We start from the raw sequence: 14,981 nt of genomic DNA on the forward strand, positions 1-14,981 counted from the left end.
GAGTGCGGCGGCGCTGGCTGGGCTGGAATTGGAATCGGAATCGTCGGAATCGGAAGCGGATTCCTCGACGTCGAGGCAAGCCTCATCGCGACCACCTCTCCTCTTCTCGTCCAATTATGCAGCATCCATTGCGGCAAGCTGTGGTCAGCCTGCGAGGCCGTTGCAACCTTCCCCGCGCACGTCCGCGTCCCCACTGCCGGCTCTGCGGCTTCGCGGTACCGCACATCTCGAGCCGACATGCGAGCATAAATAAGGCGTCTCGTCGTCCTGCAGGACAAAGGGCCGCTTCAGCTTGTCGATGTTTCACAAGCCACCACGTGGAATTGCTGCAGGGTAGAGGTTGCTCTCGAGTCGCGCCTTGCAGGATCGCAGCCTCCATCGCCAGTGACGACACGACACAGGACAACGCAGCAGCGTCGCCGCCATGTCGTACCAGATCCTGGGCATCGCCATCGTGGCCGCCGTCTACGCCTTGATCAGGTTCCTCAACGCAACCGACGTGCCCCGCATCAAGGGCCTGCCCGAGATTCCCGGCGTCCCCGTCTTTGGCAACCTCCTGCAGCTCGGCGTGGATCACGCTCGCGTCGCGCAGAAATGGGCTCGCAAGTACGGGCCCGTCTTTCAGACGCGCCTGGGCACCAAGGTAGTGCAGACCAGTCCCCGGTTCGCCGGGCAGAGGGCAGCAAGCTGACCACCACCCCGCGTGTAGCGCATCATCTTCGTCAACAGCTACGACAGCGTCAAGCACTTTTGGATCACACACCAGTCGGCCCTCATCTCCCGACCGACTTTCCATACGTTCCACTCGGTCGTCTCCACGTCGCAGGGCTTTACAATTGGCACCTCGCCGTGGGATGAATCGTGCAAGCGTCGTCGCAAGGCCGCCGCCACGGCGCTGAACCGGCCAGCGACCCAGTCGTACATGCCTATCCTGGACCTGGAGTCCACCGCCAGCATCAAAGAGCTCCTCGAGGACTCCAAAGGCGGCGCCGTCGACGTCGACCCCAACGCCTACGTCCAGCGTTTCGCGCTCAACACGTCCCTCACGCTCAACTATGGCTTCCGTATCGACGGCAGCATCGACAGTGACCTGCTCAAGGAGATTACCCACGTCGAGCGTGAGATTTCCAACTTCCGCTCCACGAGCAACAACTGGCAGGACTATGTCCCTCTGCTGCGGCTGTGGGGGGCTCAGAACTCGGCCGCGCAGGAGTACCGGGCCCGGCGGGACAAGTACCTGACGGACATGTTGACCGCCCTCCAGGACCGCATCGCCAAGGGCACGGACAAGCCGTGCATCACCGGAAACATCCTCAAGGACCCCGAGGCCAAGCTCAATTTCGGTATGTGCCCTCCGTGACTGACGCGACCGAAGCGACGGGTCTATTCGTGTTTCTTTGTACCCGTCGCACGGGTTGGAACGGCGCTGACGGGGCGGACGCAGCCGAGCTCAAGTCCATCTGCCTGACCATGGTCTCGGCCGGCCTCGACACGGTCCCCGGCAACATCATCATGGGCCTCGCCTACCTGTCGACGGAAAAGGGCCGGGCGGTGCAGGCCAAGGCGCTGAGGGCGATTGAGGAGGTGTACCCGGACGGCGACGCGTGGGAAAAGTGCCTGGTGGAGGAGAAGGTGCCGTACGTGACGGCGCTGGTCAAAGAGACGCTACGGTACTGGTCGGTGATTCCCATGTGTCTGCCGAGGACGAGCATCAAGGACATTCCGTACGAGGGGACGGTGATTCCGGCGGGAACCACGTTTTTCATGGTACGTTCACACGTTGTTGGTGCCGGTCCCAGTGTCGGGCGAGAAGGGTGTGATGATGGCCGTGGCTATCCTGTTGCTGACGACAATTTGTCAAAACAGAACGCGTACGCCGCCGACTACGACGAGGCGCGGTTCAAGGAGCCGTACGAGTTCGTGCCGGAGCGGTTCCTCGACGACAAGGAGGTGGGCACGCCGCACTACGGGTACGGCGCGGGGTCGCGGATGTGCGCGGGGTCGCACCTGGCGAACCGCGAGCTGTACACGGCCTACATGCGCATCATCACGGCGTTTGAGATTGTGCCGGCGCGGGACCCGGCGGACGCGCCCATCATGGACGCCATCGAGGCCAACGCCACGCCGACTTCGCTGACCATGGACCCGAAGCCGTTCAAGGTGGGACTGCGGGCGCGCAACGAGGCGAAGCTGCGGCAGTGGATCGCGGAGGCGGATGAGAGGACAAAGGATCTGTAAAATACGTACTCGGGATGAGCTGAACATGTGATTTGAACATCAAACGAGCAAAGTTGGCTGGACGCCGGCGGGGCGCGCGTTCAGCAGGCACGGTTCCTGGTAGCCCGTCTGCCCGTCAGTGTCTCGGACCCCTGTGTCGTGAAATACGAGCCACCTCGAGCTCCGCCTGTGGCCGGATACGACGAGTCGCGCGTGAGTGATGCGTTGAGTGCTCAAGCACTCGTATCATGGGCAGTTTTTTCTCTCTCATTCTTTTCTTCTGGCGCGGCCCGTGTTCCGTGCAATGCAGTGGATGACGACGGCGCGATTTTTTTTCTGAGAAAGGTCAAAGAAAAAGTAGTATAAAATAAAAACCAGTTTGACACTGCACCTTTCATGCACGAGCTGCGCTTCGTGAGGGCTTGCCGCAAGGTGCAGGGTAGCGAGCGCGTCGCGAATGTGGTTTGGAATCGCGGGCGATTGCGGCGATGCGCTGACGGCGGCGGCCAGCAGCGCGCCCCAGAGCAGTGAGCAGCGAGCAGCTTCCATGGCAGCCCAGAGTCCCAGAGACCCGGCCCATTCCCTCCCGTCACATGGAACCTGGAAGTGCGCGCGTCGACGGTGCGTCTGTGGCGTCACCGACAGGGGCAGAGGGCGGGGCTCCAGGGCTATTTGGGCGCTAGCCGGGGCGTGCGGGGGCAGATGTCGCGCCTCCCAGGGCTTGCCAGGGCCATCGACGAAGTGTACCTTAGGTATCCCGCCCTACGCCGTGCAAGCCATCGCCCCGACGCGACCCGGTCTCGCGCCTGTCGAGGCCACCTCGTGCTGCAGCCGGCTGCGACCAAATCGACGAGTGTGGCGGCACCCCCAGACTGCAATGTTGCACATAATACGTGCATTGTAGGGCGGCATGTCACCTCTGTGTCGGCCGGTGCCAGCGTGAGGCCCGGCCATTCCCTGCCGCTGGTGGGGTCATTGGACGCGCGTGGCCCTAAGCAACGAACGACAAGATGGCACCCGGCCCGTGCCAGATTGGCAGGTCCTTCCTTGCCAGGGAGGTTATGTCGTCGATGCCGGCAGGCGTAGCTGGCCGCGGTTGAGTGGTTGATGATGGATGAATGATGAATGGATGCAACCTTGTCTGGCCTTTCGACGGTGGCGGCGGCCCCGGCTCAACAACAGGGCAGGCGCTAACAAACAGGACAGGGCCACGCGCAAACCTAGCTTCCTTGCTCGCCTGAGGTGAACCCGGGCAGTGCGGCAGCGGACGGCGGAGGCAAGAGGCGCTACCGCATGCTAGCAGTAGCGATCCCTGCCTCCAGCAGGTCTGCAGTGCCCGCCAGCAACAGTTCAAATCCACTGGGCGCTTCCAAGGTTGGGTAGGTTGGGTGCCTCCCGTCACTGCGGGCTCCACGCCCGCGCCCAGGCACGCCCCCCGAGTCCTGGACGGCGGCTGAGCTGGCCACTGGCGTCGCTGCCCTCCCCGGGCCCTCCTCCCCAGCCGGCCCCCCGTGGTCCCTGGGCACCATGGAGGGCATTTGGCAGCGTCATCCGTTGTCGCATTCGGCACCCGTGGGCCTCACAGCGGATGGATCCAGCGTCAGCGTCACCTGCAGCTGCCCTATAGGCGGCCCAGTCGGCGGCCCGGGCAGGCCCCGGTTCCGCTGCCGCCGGGCGGTCCTGGTTCCCTTTGCGCGCTCTCTCTTAGGTTTGCTTGGCCCCCCAGCATCCATGAGGTGGATGTCGCTCTCGCTCGCCCGGACATCTCTCCATTTTCTCCGCAGCCCGACCCAACCGCAGTCTCTCGTCACCTCACAGTTCACCTCACTTTGCCGCACCTCGCATCGCCTCGCAACGCCTCGCCTTGCCCCCCCCGGTCACGAGCCGTCGCGCGCGCCTCGACCTGCTGGTGCCGCCCAAGGCCTCTTTCCTCATCCGCTGCCTCCCCATCCGCAAGCCGTCTTTCGTCGCCGCGCTCTTCACCTCCGGCCAGGAGCAAGCCGAGGAACAGGATCCCGTCCGCCACGCCCGCGACAGCGAAATCGTTTCAGGGCCGCACTGCCACCCAGTCTGCTCTGACCTCAACTCGCCTCGCCTCGCCTCGCCTCCTTTAACAGCATCGACACCCGCGCGGCCCGTGCTGCTGCCATCTCCCCCCATCGCCATCCGTGGCTGGCTGGCGGCTTTCCCACACGGCTCCCACCATGCACCGTGGTCCAAGCCCGCCTCCTACCCGCCTCTTCTGACTGCCGCCCTCGTGCGCTGGGCTCCTCTCCGCCACCCATCCCATTGCCAGCTTTGATTGGGCCGAAGCCAGCTTCCGAGCTTGTTGGGTTGCGACGAAAAAAGGGGACCAACACCGGCCGACCACCGACAGACGTACGGCGGCGGGACAATACCAGCTGCAGTAACTGCTGTGCTGCACCGTGCTGCGCGGTCATTACAGTAGCTGCAGCAGTGCAGCTGGCGACGGCCGCGCGCGGCGCTCCCGTCTCACCTCTCTGGCGCAGAGCTTCGTCGCTGCTCTGCTCTGCTCGGCCTCTCTCCGCGTCGTCTCGCCGCGCCGCAGCTCCGCTCCAACCTTTGGTCCTTGCCTCGCCGGCCGCCACCGAGACGCCCGGCTTCACGAAGACCCGAGCCCTCGACACATCGCTGGCCGTGGTGACCAACTCTCGCTCCTTCTGAGCTCTAGCCACCATGGAATCGTATGTCCATCCCCCTCCCCCCTTTCGCCAAAATCTGTGCCCACACCGCTCTCGCTCGTCCCTGCCAGCATAGCATGTCTTGCGAGACGTCCAATTGTCTCACTCGCGCTTTTGCTGGCCGAGACACTGGAGCCCTCGACTGCCTAAGTTACCTGCCAGGCGTCTCGCCCGCCACGCCCGATGTTCTGACGCCGGCACGAGAGCATACATGCCGTGGCTAACATGTTGTCCAGCTTCATCCATGTCGCTGGCTGGTCTCAGCACCATCAGCCCTCCTCGCGGCCGTCATCAGGCCGCTCCTTTGGTCATCTCCGCTCCCTCTCCTCCGTCGCCCATACTACCTCGGTGTCATCCCCCCCTTCGCCCAGCCCCCCCAAGACGGGTCCGTTCCCCAAGTCGTCGTCGACGTCGCAGCTGCCAGTGGCCTCGCTCAAGGCGTCCCTCTCGGCGCCCATCCTCGGGGGCAGCGATGAGATGAGCACCTTGCCCGACCCGCGGAGACGCGTTTCCGACTCGGCCGGCGATGACGGACGCTCCAACTCGATCCCGACCCAGCACCCCGACCTAACCGACGAGGTGGCAACCCTGAGCACCAAGCTCATCAACGCCATCAACCACCAGACCGTCCTCGACGATACCTTGTCCGCGACTCGGCACGAGCTGCAATCCGCCCGCGACCGCATACGCGAGCTTGAGCGCCGCAACCAGTCGCAGCGGGACATGATGGCGGGCGATGTCTGGGTCCGCAAATCGAGCCTCGATCACGAACGGAAAGCCATGCTGGCGGACAAGAAGCTCATCCAGGCACGACTCGCCGAGGAGACGGCCAAGCGGCTGGATGTCGAGAAGGAAAAGAAGAAGATTGAACAAGAGCTCGAGAACTTGACAGCCGCACTCTTCGAGGAGGCCAACAAGATGGTCATTGGGGCCAAGGAGGAGGCGCAGGTCCAGCACGAAGCGCTGCAGCGAAGAAACGACCAACTCAAGGCGCAGCTCACGGACTCGGAGAGCTTGCTCAAGTCACAGCAGGAACAGTTGTCCGAGCTCAAACAAGTCTTGGAGAATATGGCCACGGAGCGCGACGACTTGACGACGGGTACGACGGCGCCGCCTTCCCCCGGGGCGCCTCGCTTCGACGCTGCAGAGGCCGTCGCCGCTGCTTTCCCGCCACCCGCCGACGCCTCCTCCGCCGACAGCAACGCCCCGTGTCCCCCCATGAGCCTGCAGCACCTCCTCCAGCCCGTGCTGCGCGTCGATCTGGGCTCATTCGAGGACTTCATGACCCTAGCCCACCTGTCACACCAGCGGCGTGGGAGTCGCATCTCCTCGGGCTCCATGGGCGGGCTGGCGTCTTCGACCCTTGGCCTCGGCGGCGGCGGCGGCACCACCTTTAGCGCCCACCAAAACGCATCGACAGCCTCGTTGAGCACCGCAACAGCGAGCAGCAGCGCTCCCCAGTCGCCCAACACGCCCGCGTCCACAGCCAGCATGGGCTCCACCAGTCTCGGGGGTGCCCCGATACCAAACCTCAAGGACACCAAATTTTACAAGCGCGTCCTGTCCGAGGACATTGAGCCCACACTCCGCCTGGACACGGCACCGGGGCTATCGTGGCTCGCGCGAAGATCCGTGTTGGCGGCGATTGCCGACGGCTCGCTGGTGGTGGAGCCCGTGCCGCAGGTTGCCACGACCTACGTCGCCGCCAGACCCCAGTACTACCCGTGCTCGTTGTGTGGAGAGGCGAGGAAAGACGAGGAACACCTGCGCAGGCATCGATTCCGTACGAGCGAGGCGGAGTCGGCGCAGCGCTACCCGCTGTGCAACTACTGCCTGGCACGCGTCCGCTCCACGTGTGACTTCCTGGGCTTCCTGCGCATGGTTCGGGACGGCCATTGGAAGACGGATGACGAGAATCACGAGAAGGCAGCCTGGGAGGAGTGTGTCAAGCTGCGCGAGCACATGTTTTGGGCCCGCATCGGTGGCGGCGTCGTCCCAACCGCCCAAGCAGGGGTGCCATCTGCGGCTGCCACGACGGCTGCGGCAGCGGCTGATAAGGAGTCACGGCGCAGCGAAGAACGCGCCGGGCCTTTGCCGGTTTCTGGGATTACTCTCTCGTCGGACGAGCGCGCGAGCGCCGCCAGGCCCCAGGACGGGCAAAACGAAACGACGCCTGATGCTGACGCTGCCTCCACGCATGGCGCGGAGCCCAAGGAGCCCCGGACCCCACCCGAGCAGACGGATGGCAACACAAGCGACGACGACAAGTCGACGCACCCGCATGAATCGACCAACGACGCACCGCAGCAGCCTGCGACGCCGTCCGTTGCAGACTGATGCAGACGAGCGAGCCAGTACACATCACATCATTCGAGAGCATAACAGTAGATTACACACGTGTATAACAGGTAGTCTTGGCCCGTATGGTTCATAGGCTCGCCGGCCGTGCCATGTCGGGCCCGGATGGAAGAGGAGACGCGGCTGATTTGTGCATTCCAGGCGTTTGGGGTAGTAGCAGTTGCAGAGGACCACGTTTATCTTTCTGCCTACATACACACGGTGTTGGCGCGAGACGACGGACGGGACGGGACGGGACGAGTGTTTTACCCTTGGCATGACCTGTACGAGTATCTTGGCACCTGCGCCTTCCCATGGCTTGAGGGGTAGTAATAGAAGAAGAGTAAATAAAAACAGAAGAAGCTGGATGTCGCGGATCCTGCATATGGACACATAAGTACGCCGTGTCCCGAGCACATCATGGACTCTGTGCAGCCATGGGCAGGCCACGCAGGCGTCATCAACAGGGGTTGTTCGACTATAAAGGTAGGTGGTAGAGTACATGAGAGAGTTAGATGTATGAGCCCAAGACATGGGCTCGCCAGCCAGCCGGTGCCGCGGGGGAGCCCGGGAGGGAACGGTAGCCACGCAACGCTCGCCCTCTTGTCGTCGTCGACACCGTTCTGTTCCCAGCCATCATTCACGGTGACCGTCTTCCCTCCTCGCTGGCCGAGCCGTCCATCAGCGTGCGTGATATTAGATACGTGGTAGGTAGTACAGCAGCGACGTCATCACGCGCCCAGTGCGAGCGAGCCTGGCCTGCGCCTTACAGCTCGTCGCGGCCGGTGGCCTCCTGGCCTTCGCTGGCGGGCTTCGCCTTGGACCACTCCGACTCCTTCTCGCCGTCGCGGCTCGCGGCCGCATCCTGGGGTGGCTTGGCGGCGTCGCCGCCAGCCTTGACTGTCTCCTTGTCGACGCCCTCAACGTCCGGGTGCGGCGGCGCGACCCCGGCACCGGCAATGTCGGCGGGCCACCCACCCTCGGGCATGGGGATCTCCTTACCCATGTCGTCTACGACGCGCGTGCGCGTCTCGTACTTGGTCTTGAACTCTACCTTGCCCTCGAGCTCCTTGACCTGCTCTTCGTTGAGAATGTTGCCGTCCTGATCCCGGTACTCGATTCGCTCCTCCTTGGACACGACCTTGGGCTCCGGAGGGGGGGACGACGGCTTCGCCTCTTCGTTGGCCTTGTCCTGCGCGGCGTCCTTGTCGAGCTCGCCCACGTTGCCCGACACGTCGGCCGTCGGTACGGCGCCCGTCACGGAGCTGCTGACATCGACAACGTGTTGCGACGAGTACGCCTCATACTATGTCCAAGTTCACATTAGTGGGGGGCCTACCCTCGCACGTGTTTGTCTCTCTCGAGTCGTTCTGGCTCAGACGCCACGTTGCGGGAGCTGCCGCTGGGGAATGACCGTGGAGTCACTTACGGTGTCAAGGAAGTTATTGCAATCCCAGTCCCAGGTGTTGAAGAGCTTGACACGGCTGCACTCGCCCTTGGTCCAGTGGTTGCCGTAGGCGAGCGGCGCGTATAGCGTAAAGGCGGCGATGGACACGGCCAGGAAGCTGACGGCAGCGATCTTGTTGACGACGGCGCTGTCGCGCGAGCCAACGCCGGGGATGCGGGCCGTCAGGTAGTCGAACATCTGGCACAGGGCGATGACGGCAAAGTAGAGCGCGGGAAAGTAGTGATGCAGGAAGAGCTGGCGCTGCATGAGGTAAAAGGGAAAGTAGTGCAGCGCCCAGCCGAGCACGTAGGTTCCGATCTCGTAGTCGAAGCGCTTAAACGTGGTGCTCGAATAGTCGTTGCAGCTGCGCTGCCAACGAAGGACGGCGATGCCCTTGAAGAGGACCCAGACGACAATGGTGAGCGACGTCGCCCACCAGATGATGGGGTTGCCAATGAGGTAGATTTGCGTGTTGTGCTTGCCCCAGAAGTTGATGCCGCGGCGCAGAATGGGCCACGACTCGGGACGCGAATCCCACGCGTGCGACTCGGTGAGGCCGGCGTTGGTGCGCCACATGACCTGCTGGAGCTCCCAGAACTTGCCAAAGAAGCCCGGGTTGCGGTAGTTGACCTTTTCCGTGTCCTCTCCCAGCAGCGGGTGCTCGTTGTACTCAATGTACCAGAGGCTGTTGGGCATGCTGCCGCCGCGGGCGCACGTCACCTCCTGCTGCTCCGACGCCCAGTCGGGCAGCTTGACCTTGTGAGAAAAGAGCACACAGCCAGTCATGACGTGCACGAGCCGGAACTTGGTCTCGATGGTGCGGAGACGCTCCTTGGCGATGGCCCCGTCCGACTTCTTCTTGACAATCTCGACGCGGAAATAGTCATTGGCATCGCCCTCGAAGCCCTCGAAGCCATACGCCGAGACCTCGTTTTGCCAGTCAGCCTCCGTGATGGGAGGGCGGACGTCGTGGGAATGCAAGCGTCGGTGGGTGGGCTGGTGGTAGAGCCTGAGGACTGCGCCATCCTTGATGTACTCGGGCGCGGGAAGCTTGTCCCATGCGTCGGTGCCATTGATGGGCTGGCCATCGATGCCCAGAGGCTGGGTCTGGTTCTCAAGCAGCCAGACATTGTTGTCGTCCTTGTGAGGATACAGGGTGATTTGCTGCTGCTTGCTGCCGGTCGGATACATGAGTGGGTGCGAATGCAGGTAGCCGCCCTGGGTGTTGACGTGACGAATGGAGACGCGGCTGCCGAGAACAACGTCGGCGGCGACGTCCTTCATGCCCTTGCTGTTGAGCGTAGCCTGGAACTCGGAGCTCATGAAGCCATCGCCGTCGCCCGGGTTGACCAGGCAGACAAAATGAATGGCGAACATGGCCATGTAAAAGGTGATGGGAATGACGATGAGGCAGAAGACGCGTGCCATGAAGTGCTTGGCCCAGATGCGCTGCGCGATCTATCAGTAAACGGAGCCCCTTTGGGGTTTGGCAGCAAGTGCCGTTTATTTTTGTTTGGACGTACTAGCGTGACGTTCTTGTTGTCGCCCAGCAGGACCCAAAGTTGCACCAGCGTCAGGGCTCCGACCCAGGCGATGGTAAAGAGGCCAACCCACTTGATGCTGGCGGTGATACCCAGGCCGAGACCTGTCATGACCAGCCAGAACCACCAGGCCGGTTGGAAGGCCTTGGCAGGGCCGAGCTCGTGCTGGTTCGTGAAGCACGAGAAGGCGAGGGCGGTGAAAGCGGTTGCGGCCACCAGGGGCGAGTCGAGGAGAATCAGTCGAGCCTGCGTGAGCAATCCGTTTTCTGCGCGCCGCCCCGTCAGCAGCCGATCCCGCCTGCGCGCAGCGATAGATATGGCAACTTACCAAAGACAATGAGGCCCGCGCCCATGGCAGACGTCATGGTGCGACAGCCGACGGCCTTGAGGGTCAGGAACATGAAGGGAGCCAGAGCAATGCCGCACAGAGCAGGGAACATGCGCATGGCAACGTAGGGTACGCCAGGCTCAAGATAGTCCTTGCCAATGTCCTTGAAGTCGAAGTTGCCGTCGAAGCCGGCCAGCCAGCCCGTGAGAGCGATGAGCATCTTGGCGAGGGGCGGGTGCACGTCCATGAAGAACTTGCCCTTGATGTACTTGGAAGCAAAGCCACCGAAGCTGATGGCATGTTAGCACGCGCGTAGACGGGAGGCGCGCCCAGAGGGAGGGAGGGGGGAGGGGGAGGCGATGGGGCGGACAACGCACTGGACCTCGTCGAAGACGACGCTGGAGGGCTGGTAGATGCGAAAGATGCGAACCAAGGCGGCGAGGACGGTGACACCTAGGGCGACGACGTAATCGGAGCCGGGCAGGAGGAAGACATCATTGTCGGCGACGCCGTCCGACTTGTACGAGGTGTTCTTTTTGGCCTTGGCCTTGCTCTTTGGCGGCGCGGGCGACGTCGCCGGCGAGGGCTTTTGAGCCGGCGGAGGCTGGGGGCTCTTGCCCCGGCTGGAGCTCGGCCTGGCCATGTCTCGAGGCGGTTGCGTGCGCAGGTCGGTCGGTCGGTCGGTCGGGCCCTGTCGACGCTGAGGAGGGGCGGGAGTTGTAGACGGGAACGAATGGTTTAACGAGAGTCGCGAAGGGAACAGACGGGGGTCCTCGGGCGGAGCAGCGCCGTCATGAGTTGATGGAATTAAATGTAAGGAAGAAAGAAGGCGCAATCAATCAATCAATCACTCCGCACAGACGAGAGGCCGTCGTCGGTGGATGATTGGGACGGGAAGAAAGGAGTCGCCGGCCGTGAGAGCGTGGAGAGAAGAGAGTTAAGGGGTCAGCTGTGGATGGCTGGATGGATTTGGACACCTCACCTCCCTCACGAGCTTTCCAAGGGTCGGGTTTCCATTGCGTCGCTCGCCTGTGTTTGCGCGCGACCAGCTGCGGTCGCCGGAAGCGTCCCGGCCACAGTGGCCTCTTGGTCTGCGCATTGGCTAGTGGCGGGTACCGCCACCTCCAGCTGCGGGCGCGAGCGCCCCCGAGCCCCTGGCTGGTCCGCTGCAGCGGCAACGCGCGCGGTGTGGAGATCCAACCTAACCTGGAGCCTTCCGCTGAGAGCACAGCACAGGGGCAGGGCCCTCCGCCGGGCCGCTTGCCAGGGACCTCCCACGCCCAGCTGCCTCATGGCAGGTCTCGCCCATGGATCCCGCCCCCTGCCGAGCGCTCAGGGCTCCAGCACAGGAACTTCTAGCGCGTCCGCCAGCCACAAGCGGCCCCGCCATTGGCCACTGGCGACTTCGTCGAACACGAGCATGGCCGCGCCCCAGACGCTTTCTTGCGCGTTCGCGTCGCTTCAGGTATTAGCGAGGTACTGCTGTTGCGCCAGTCGCTGGCTGGCTCTTGCGAGTACCTCTCTAAGTAGGAAGGATGCGACACCACCAAACGCGGCCGGCGAGCGCCACCTTCAACATTGTGGAACATTGGCCAGTAACCAGCTGGAGCTGTGGGCTACCTAGTAATAGGGTAACGATGTAAGACGACGGAGGTGCTACCTGGCGGCGATTGCCTCGAACAGACGCCTCTCGTTACGGCACTACTAGGTATTGACAGCGTCTGAGCATTCTGGAACTGTTGCGTCGAGGCACAGGAGCGCTTCTCAACTAGATGACATCCTGTGCTGCTTCTTGCGGGGTGCATCGTACGCTCGGCTGCGATGGAGAGCAGGATTCTCACTCCATCAGCCGCACACATTGCAGCCCACAATCCGGGATGCAATGGTCCCACCACACCGCGACCGTCCCCCAGGAGGCGCACTGACATGTGCTCACAAACCTAGGTATGGATTTCATTCATGGATCCCCTTCCCCAGGTCTCAGCCCCCCAGGTACAGCGACGCCACGACATCACGTGCCCGGTGTGGCGCGCGAGTACTTGTACATGATAAGTGCACTCAGTAGCAACGCAGGGGTGCTTGGGACGGCCCGATATAATTCCGGTTATTCCATCTGCACAGGCCGGAACGGCACCTGCGAGCCAGCCAGTCTCGCTCGCTACTCGAGGCGCGTCACTCGAAATTTCCAGGCGGACAGCTCGCCGATCCCGTCACCTTCTTACCTCACACGTCCTGCACCTCGCCAACACAACACCGTCGCGCCGCGCCGCTACCATCATGGCGACTCCAGTGGCCAACGGCGACGCATCCGCCGCACTCGACAACCTCAAGCCACCCGCAGGCGTGGTCCTTCCGCCTCGCGAGATCCGCAACATCCTCGAGAAGACGGCCGGCTACGTGGCTCGCAACGGAGCCGTCTTCGAAGACCGCATCCGCGACAAGGAGAGCCAGAACCCCAAGTTCAGCTTTCTAAACGCCTCCGACGCCTACTTCCCCTACTACCAATGGCGTCTCAGCGAGATTCGGGCGGGTCGCGGCACCGACATCGCCGCCGGCCGAGCGGGCGAGACGCCCAAACCCGAGAAGCCCCAGGGACCACCCCCTCCACCCGAATTCCAGTTCTCGGCCAAGATGCCGCGTCTCAACCAAAAGGACTTGGACATCCTCAAGCACACGGCACTGTTCACAGCTAAGCATGGCCGTCAGTGGATGACCCAGCTGGCCCAACGGGAGGCCGGCAACCCGCAGTTCCAGTTCCTGATTCCCAACCACACCTTCCACAACTTCTTCCAACACATGGTCGAGCAGTACGCCAAGATTCTCAAGTGCTATGAGGACCCAAGGCAGAGGATGTCGCTCATGGACGAGCTGCGGGAGATTGCCAAGAACCCGCACATCGTGCTTGAACGTGCCAAACAAAGGGCAGAGTACGCCAAGTTCCAGGCGGCGGAGAGGAAGAAGAGGGAGGAGGAAGAGGTGCAAAAGGCCGAGGAGTTTGCCCGAATAGACTGGGGTGACTTTGTGGTTGTCGAAACCATTACATTCACAGACGCCGACGAGACGGCGAATCTCCCGCCACCCACAAGCCTGTCCGACCTCCAGTACGCATCCCTCGAGGACCGCAACAAGGCATCTATCAGTGCCAATCTTCGAATCGAGGAGGCCATGCCGGGCGAGGAGCTTGGCATGCAAAACGGATACCCTCAGCCTTCGTACCCGCTCCCGGCGCACCCGAGCCCAGCACCCACCCAAGCATACCAGCAAGCTGGCCCGATGCAGCCGCCATACCATCCGATGCAGCCCGTGAGGTCTGCACAGGAGGAGGAGGAGGCACGCCGCATCCAAGAGAGAGCCGATGCGCAGGCGCGCATGCAGCAGGCTCAGGCAGAGGCTCGTGGCGGCAACGCGCCCATGAAGATCCGCGAGAACTACGTGCCGCGTGCCGCGCAGCGCGCAGCGAACCGGCAAGGCACGCAGACGGCTCTCTGCCCAAACTGCAAGCAGCAAATCCCCATCAACGAGCTCGACGAACACATGCGGAGTGAGCTGCCACCCCCTTCTTCCCCCCTTCCCCTTGTGCATCTGCACCAAAACTAACGATCCCCACAGTCGAGCTATTGGACCCTCATTGGAAGGAACAGAAGGCTCGAGCGGAAGCGCGATATGCGCACGCGAACGTGTCGCACGCCGACGTGGCCAACAACCTCAAGCGACTGGCGAGCCAGCGAAGTGACGTGTTCGATCCGGTGACGGGCCAGGCCATCTCGGAGGACGAGCTGGCACGGCGGAAGAAGGCGGCGATGAACAGCTTTGACGGCAACCCTGAAGGCAAGAGCCAGGCGCACATGGACCACTTGCAGAGCTTCAATGTGGAGGAGCAGATTCGCGCCATACACCAAAAATTTGCGGGCGACAAGAAGTGAGGCAGCGTGCGCATGGAAGGGCTTGGGATGTGCCGTGCTTGCTGGCGTTGTAGCGGCTCGTGTCCTCCCGCCACGGAATTCCTTCACCACTATTATACTACCTGGCTGGCGTCCGACCCTGGGCGGCTTGGGCCAAGGAGCGCATCCCTGGGCGCGGCGAACACTAGTGGGCAGACGAAGACAGGTGAGGCGGACAAGCTCATTGCCAGTTTGATACAGCAACTCATCCTTTGCAGCGCTCTTTCTACTGCGACGTCAGACTGACTTATTCCGCGATGGGCGCCAGGGCTTGTCTGCCGGACCCGCACAGTGGGCTGGGGCGGACATGGGCGGCATCTGGCACAAGATGCTCTTGTCTGGGGCCGGCTGCGACACGAAGATGGGTGCTTTGCTGGGCAGATGGCTGCTGTTTGGTGCAAGGACGCCATGGCGTGCGCAGGACACCGGGCACGTTTTGCATTGTTGTATAAATTGCAGATGGCTGCT

General features: G+C 62.8%; 4 protein-coding genes across 4 annotated transcripts; 3 read left to right on the forward strand and 1 right to left on the reverse strand.

The window, feature by feature from the left end:
- Positions 1 to 424: 424 nt before the first annotated feature.
- Positions 425 to 2,238, forward strand: PLICBS_006516 (uncharacterized protein; the record flags this gene model as incomplete). Its single annotated transcript, XM_018328269.2, has 4 exons — positions 425 to 643; positions 710 to 1,343; positions 1,445 to 1,767; positions 1,867 to 2,238. 4 exons carry the CDS (start codon positions 425 to 427, stop codon positions 2,236 to 2,238), a joined length of 1,548 nt encoding a protein of 515 aa, XP_018173127.1.
- A 2,676-nt stretch (positions 2,239 to 4,914) lies between these two features.
- PLICBS_006517 (rab guanine nucleotide exchange factor S2) lies at positions 4,915 to 7,256 on the forward strand (the record flags this gene model as incomplete). The annotated part of the gene is made up of 2 exons (XM_018328268.2): positions 4,915 to 4,922; positions 5,156 to 7,256. 2 exons carry the CDS (start codon positions 4,915 to 4,917, stop codon positions 7,254 to 7,256), a joined length of 2,109 nt encoding a protein of 702 aa, XP_018173126.2.
- A 766-nt stretch (positions 7,257 to 8,022) lies between these two features.
- Positions 8,023 to 11,215, reverse strand: PLICBS_006518 (uncharacterized protein; the record flags this gene model as incomplete). The annotated part of the gene is made up of 5 exons (XM_065600955.1): positions 8,023 to 8,562; positions 8,686 to 10,161; positions 10,227 to 10,510; positions 10,573 to 10,862; positions 10,950 to 11,215. The coding sequence occupies 5 exons, from the start codon at positions 11,213 to 11,215 to the stop codon at positions 8,023 to 8,025; spliced, it is 2,856 nt and encodes a 951-aa protein (XP_065457027.1).
- Positions 11,216 to 12,849: 1,634 nt separating this feature from the next.
- Positions 12,850 to 14,495, forward strand: PLICBS_006519 (SF3a splicing factor complex subunit; the record flags this gene model as incomplete). Its single annotated transcript, XM_065600956.1, has 2 exons — positions 12,850 to 14,113; positions 14,182 to 14,495. 2 exons carry the CDS (start codon positions 12,850 to 12,852, stop codon positions 14,493 to 14,495), a joined length of 1,578 nt encoding a protein of 525 aa, XP_065457028.1.
- Between the last annotated feature and the right edge of the window lie 486 nt (positions 14,496 to 14,981).

This window comes from Purpureocillium lilacinum (genome assembly GCF_023168085.1).
Source record: "Purpureocillium lilacinum CBS 284.36 DNA, scaffold_4, whole genome shotgun sequence".
Taxonomy (NCBI): Eukaryota; Fungi; Ascomycota; class Sordariomycetes; order Hypocreales; family Ophiocordycipitaceae; genus Purpureocillium; species Purpureocillium lilacinum.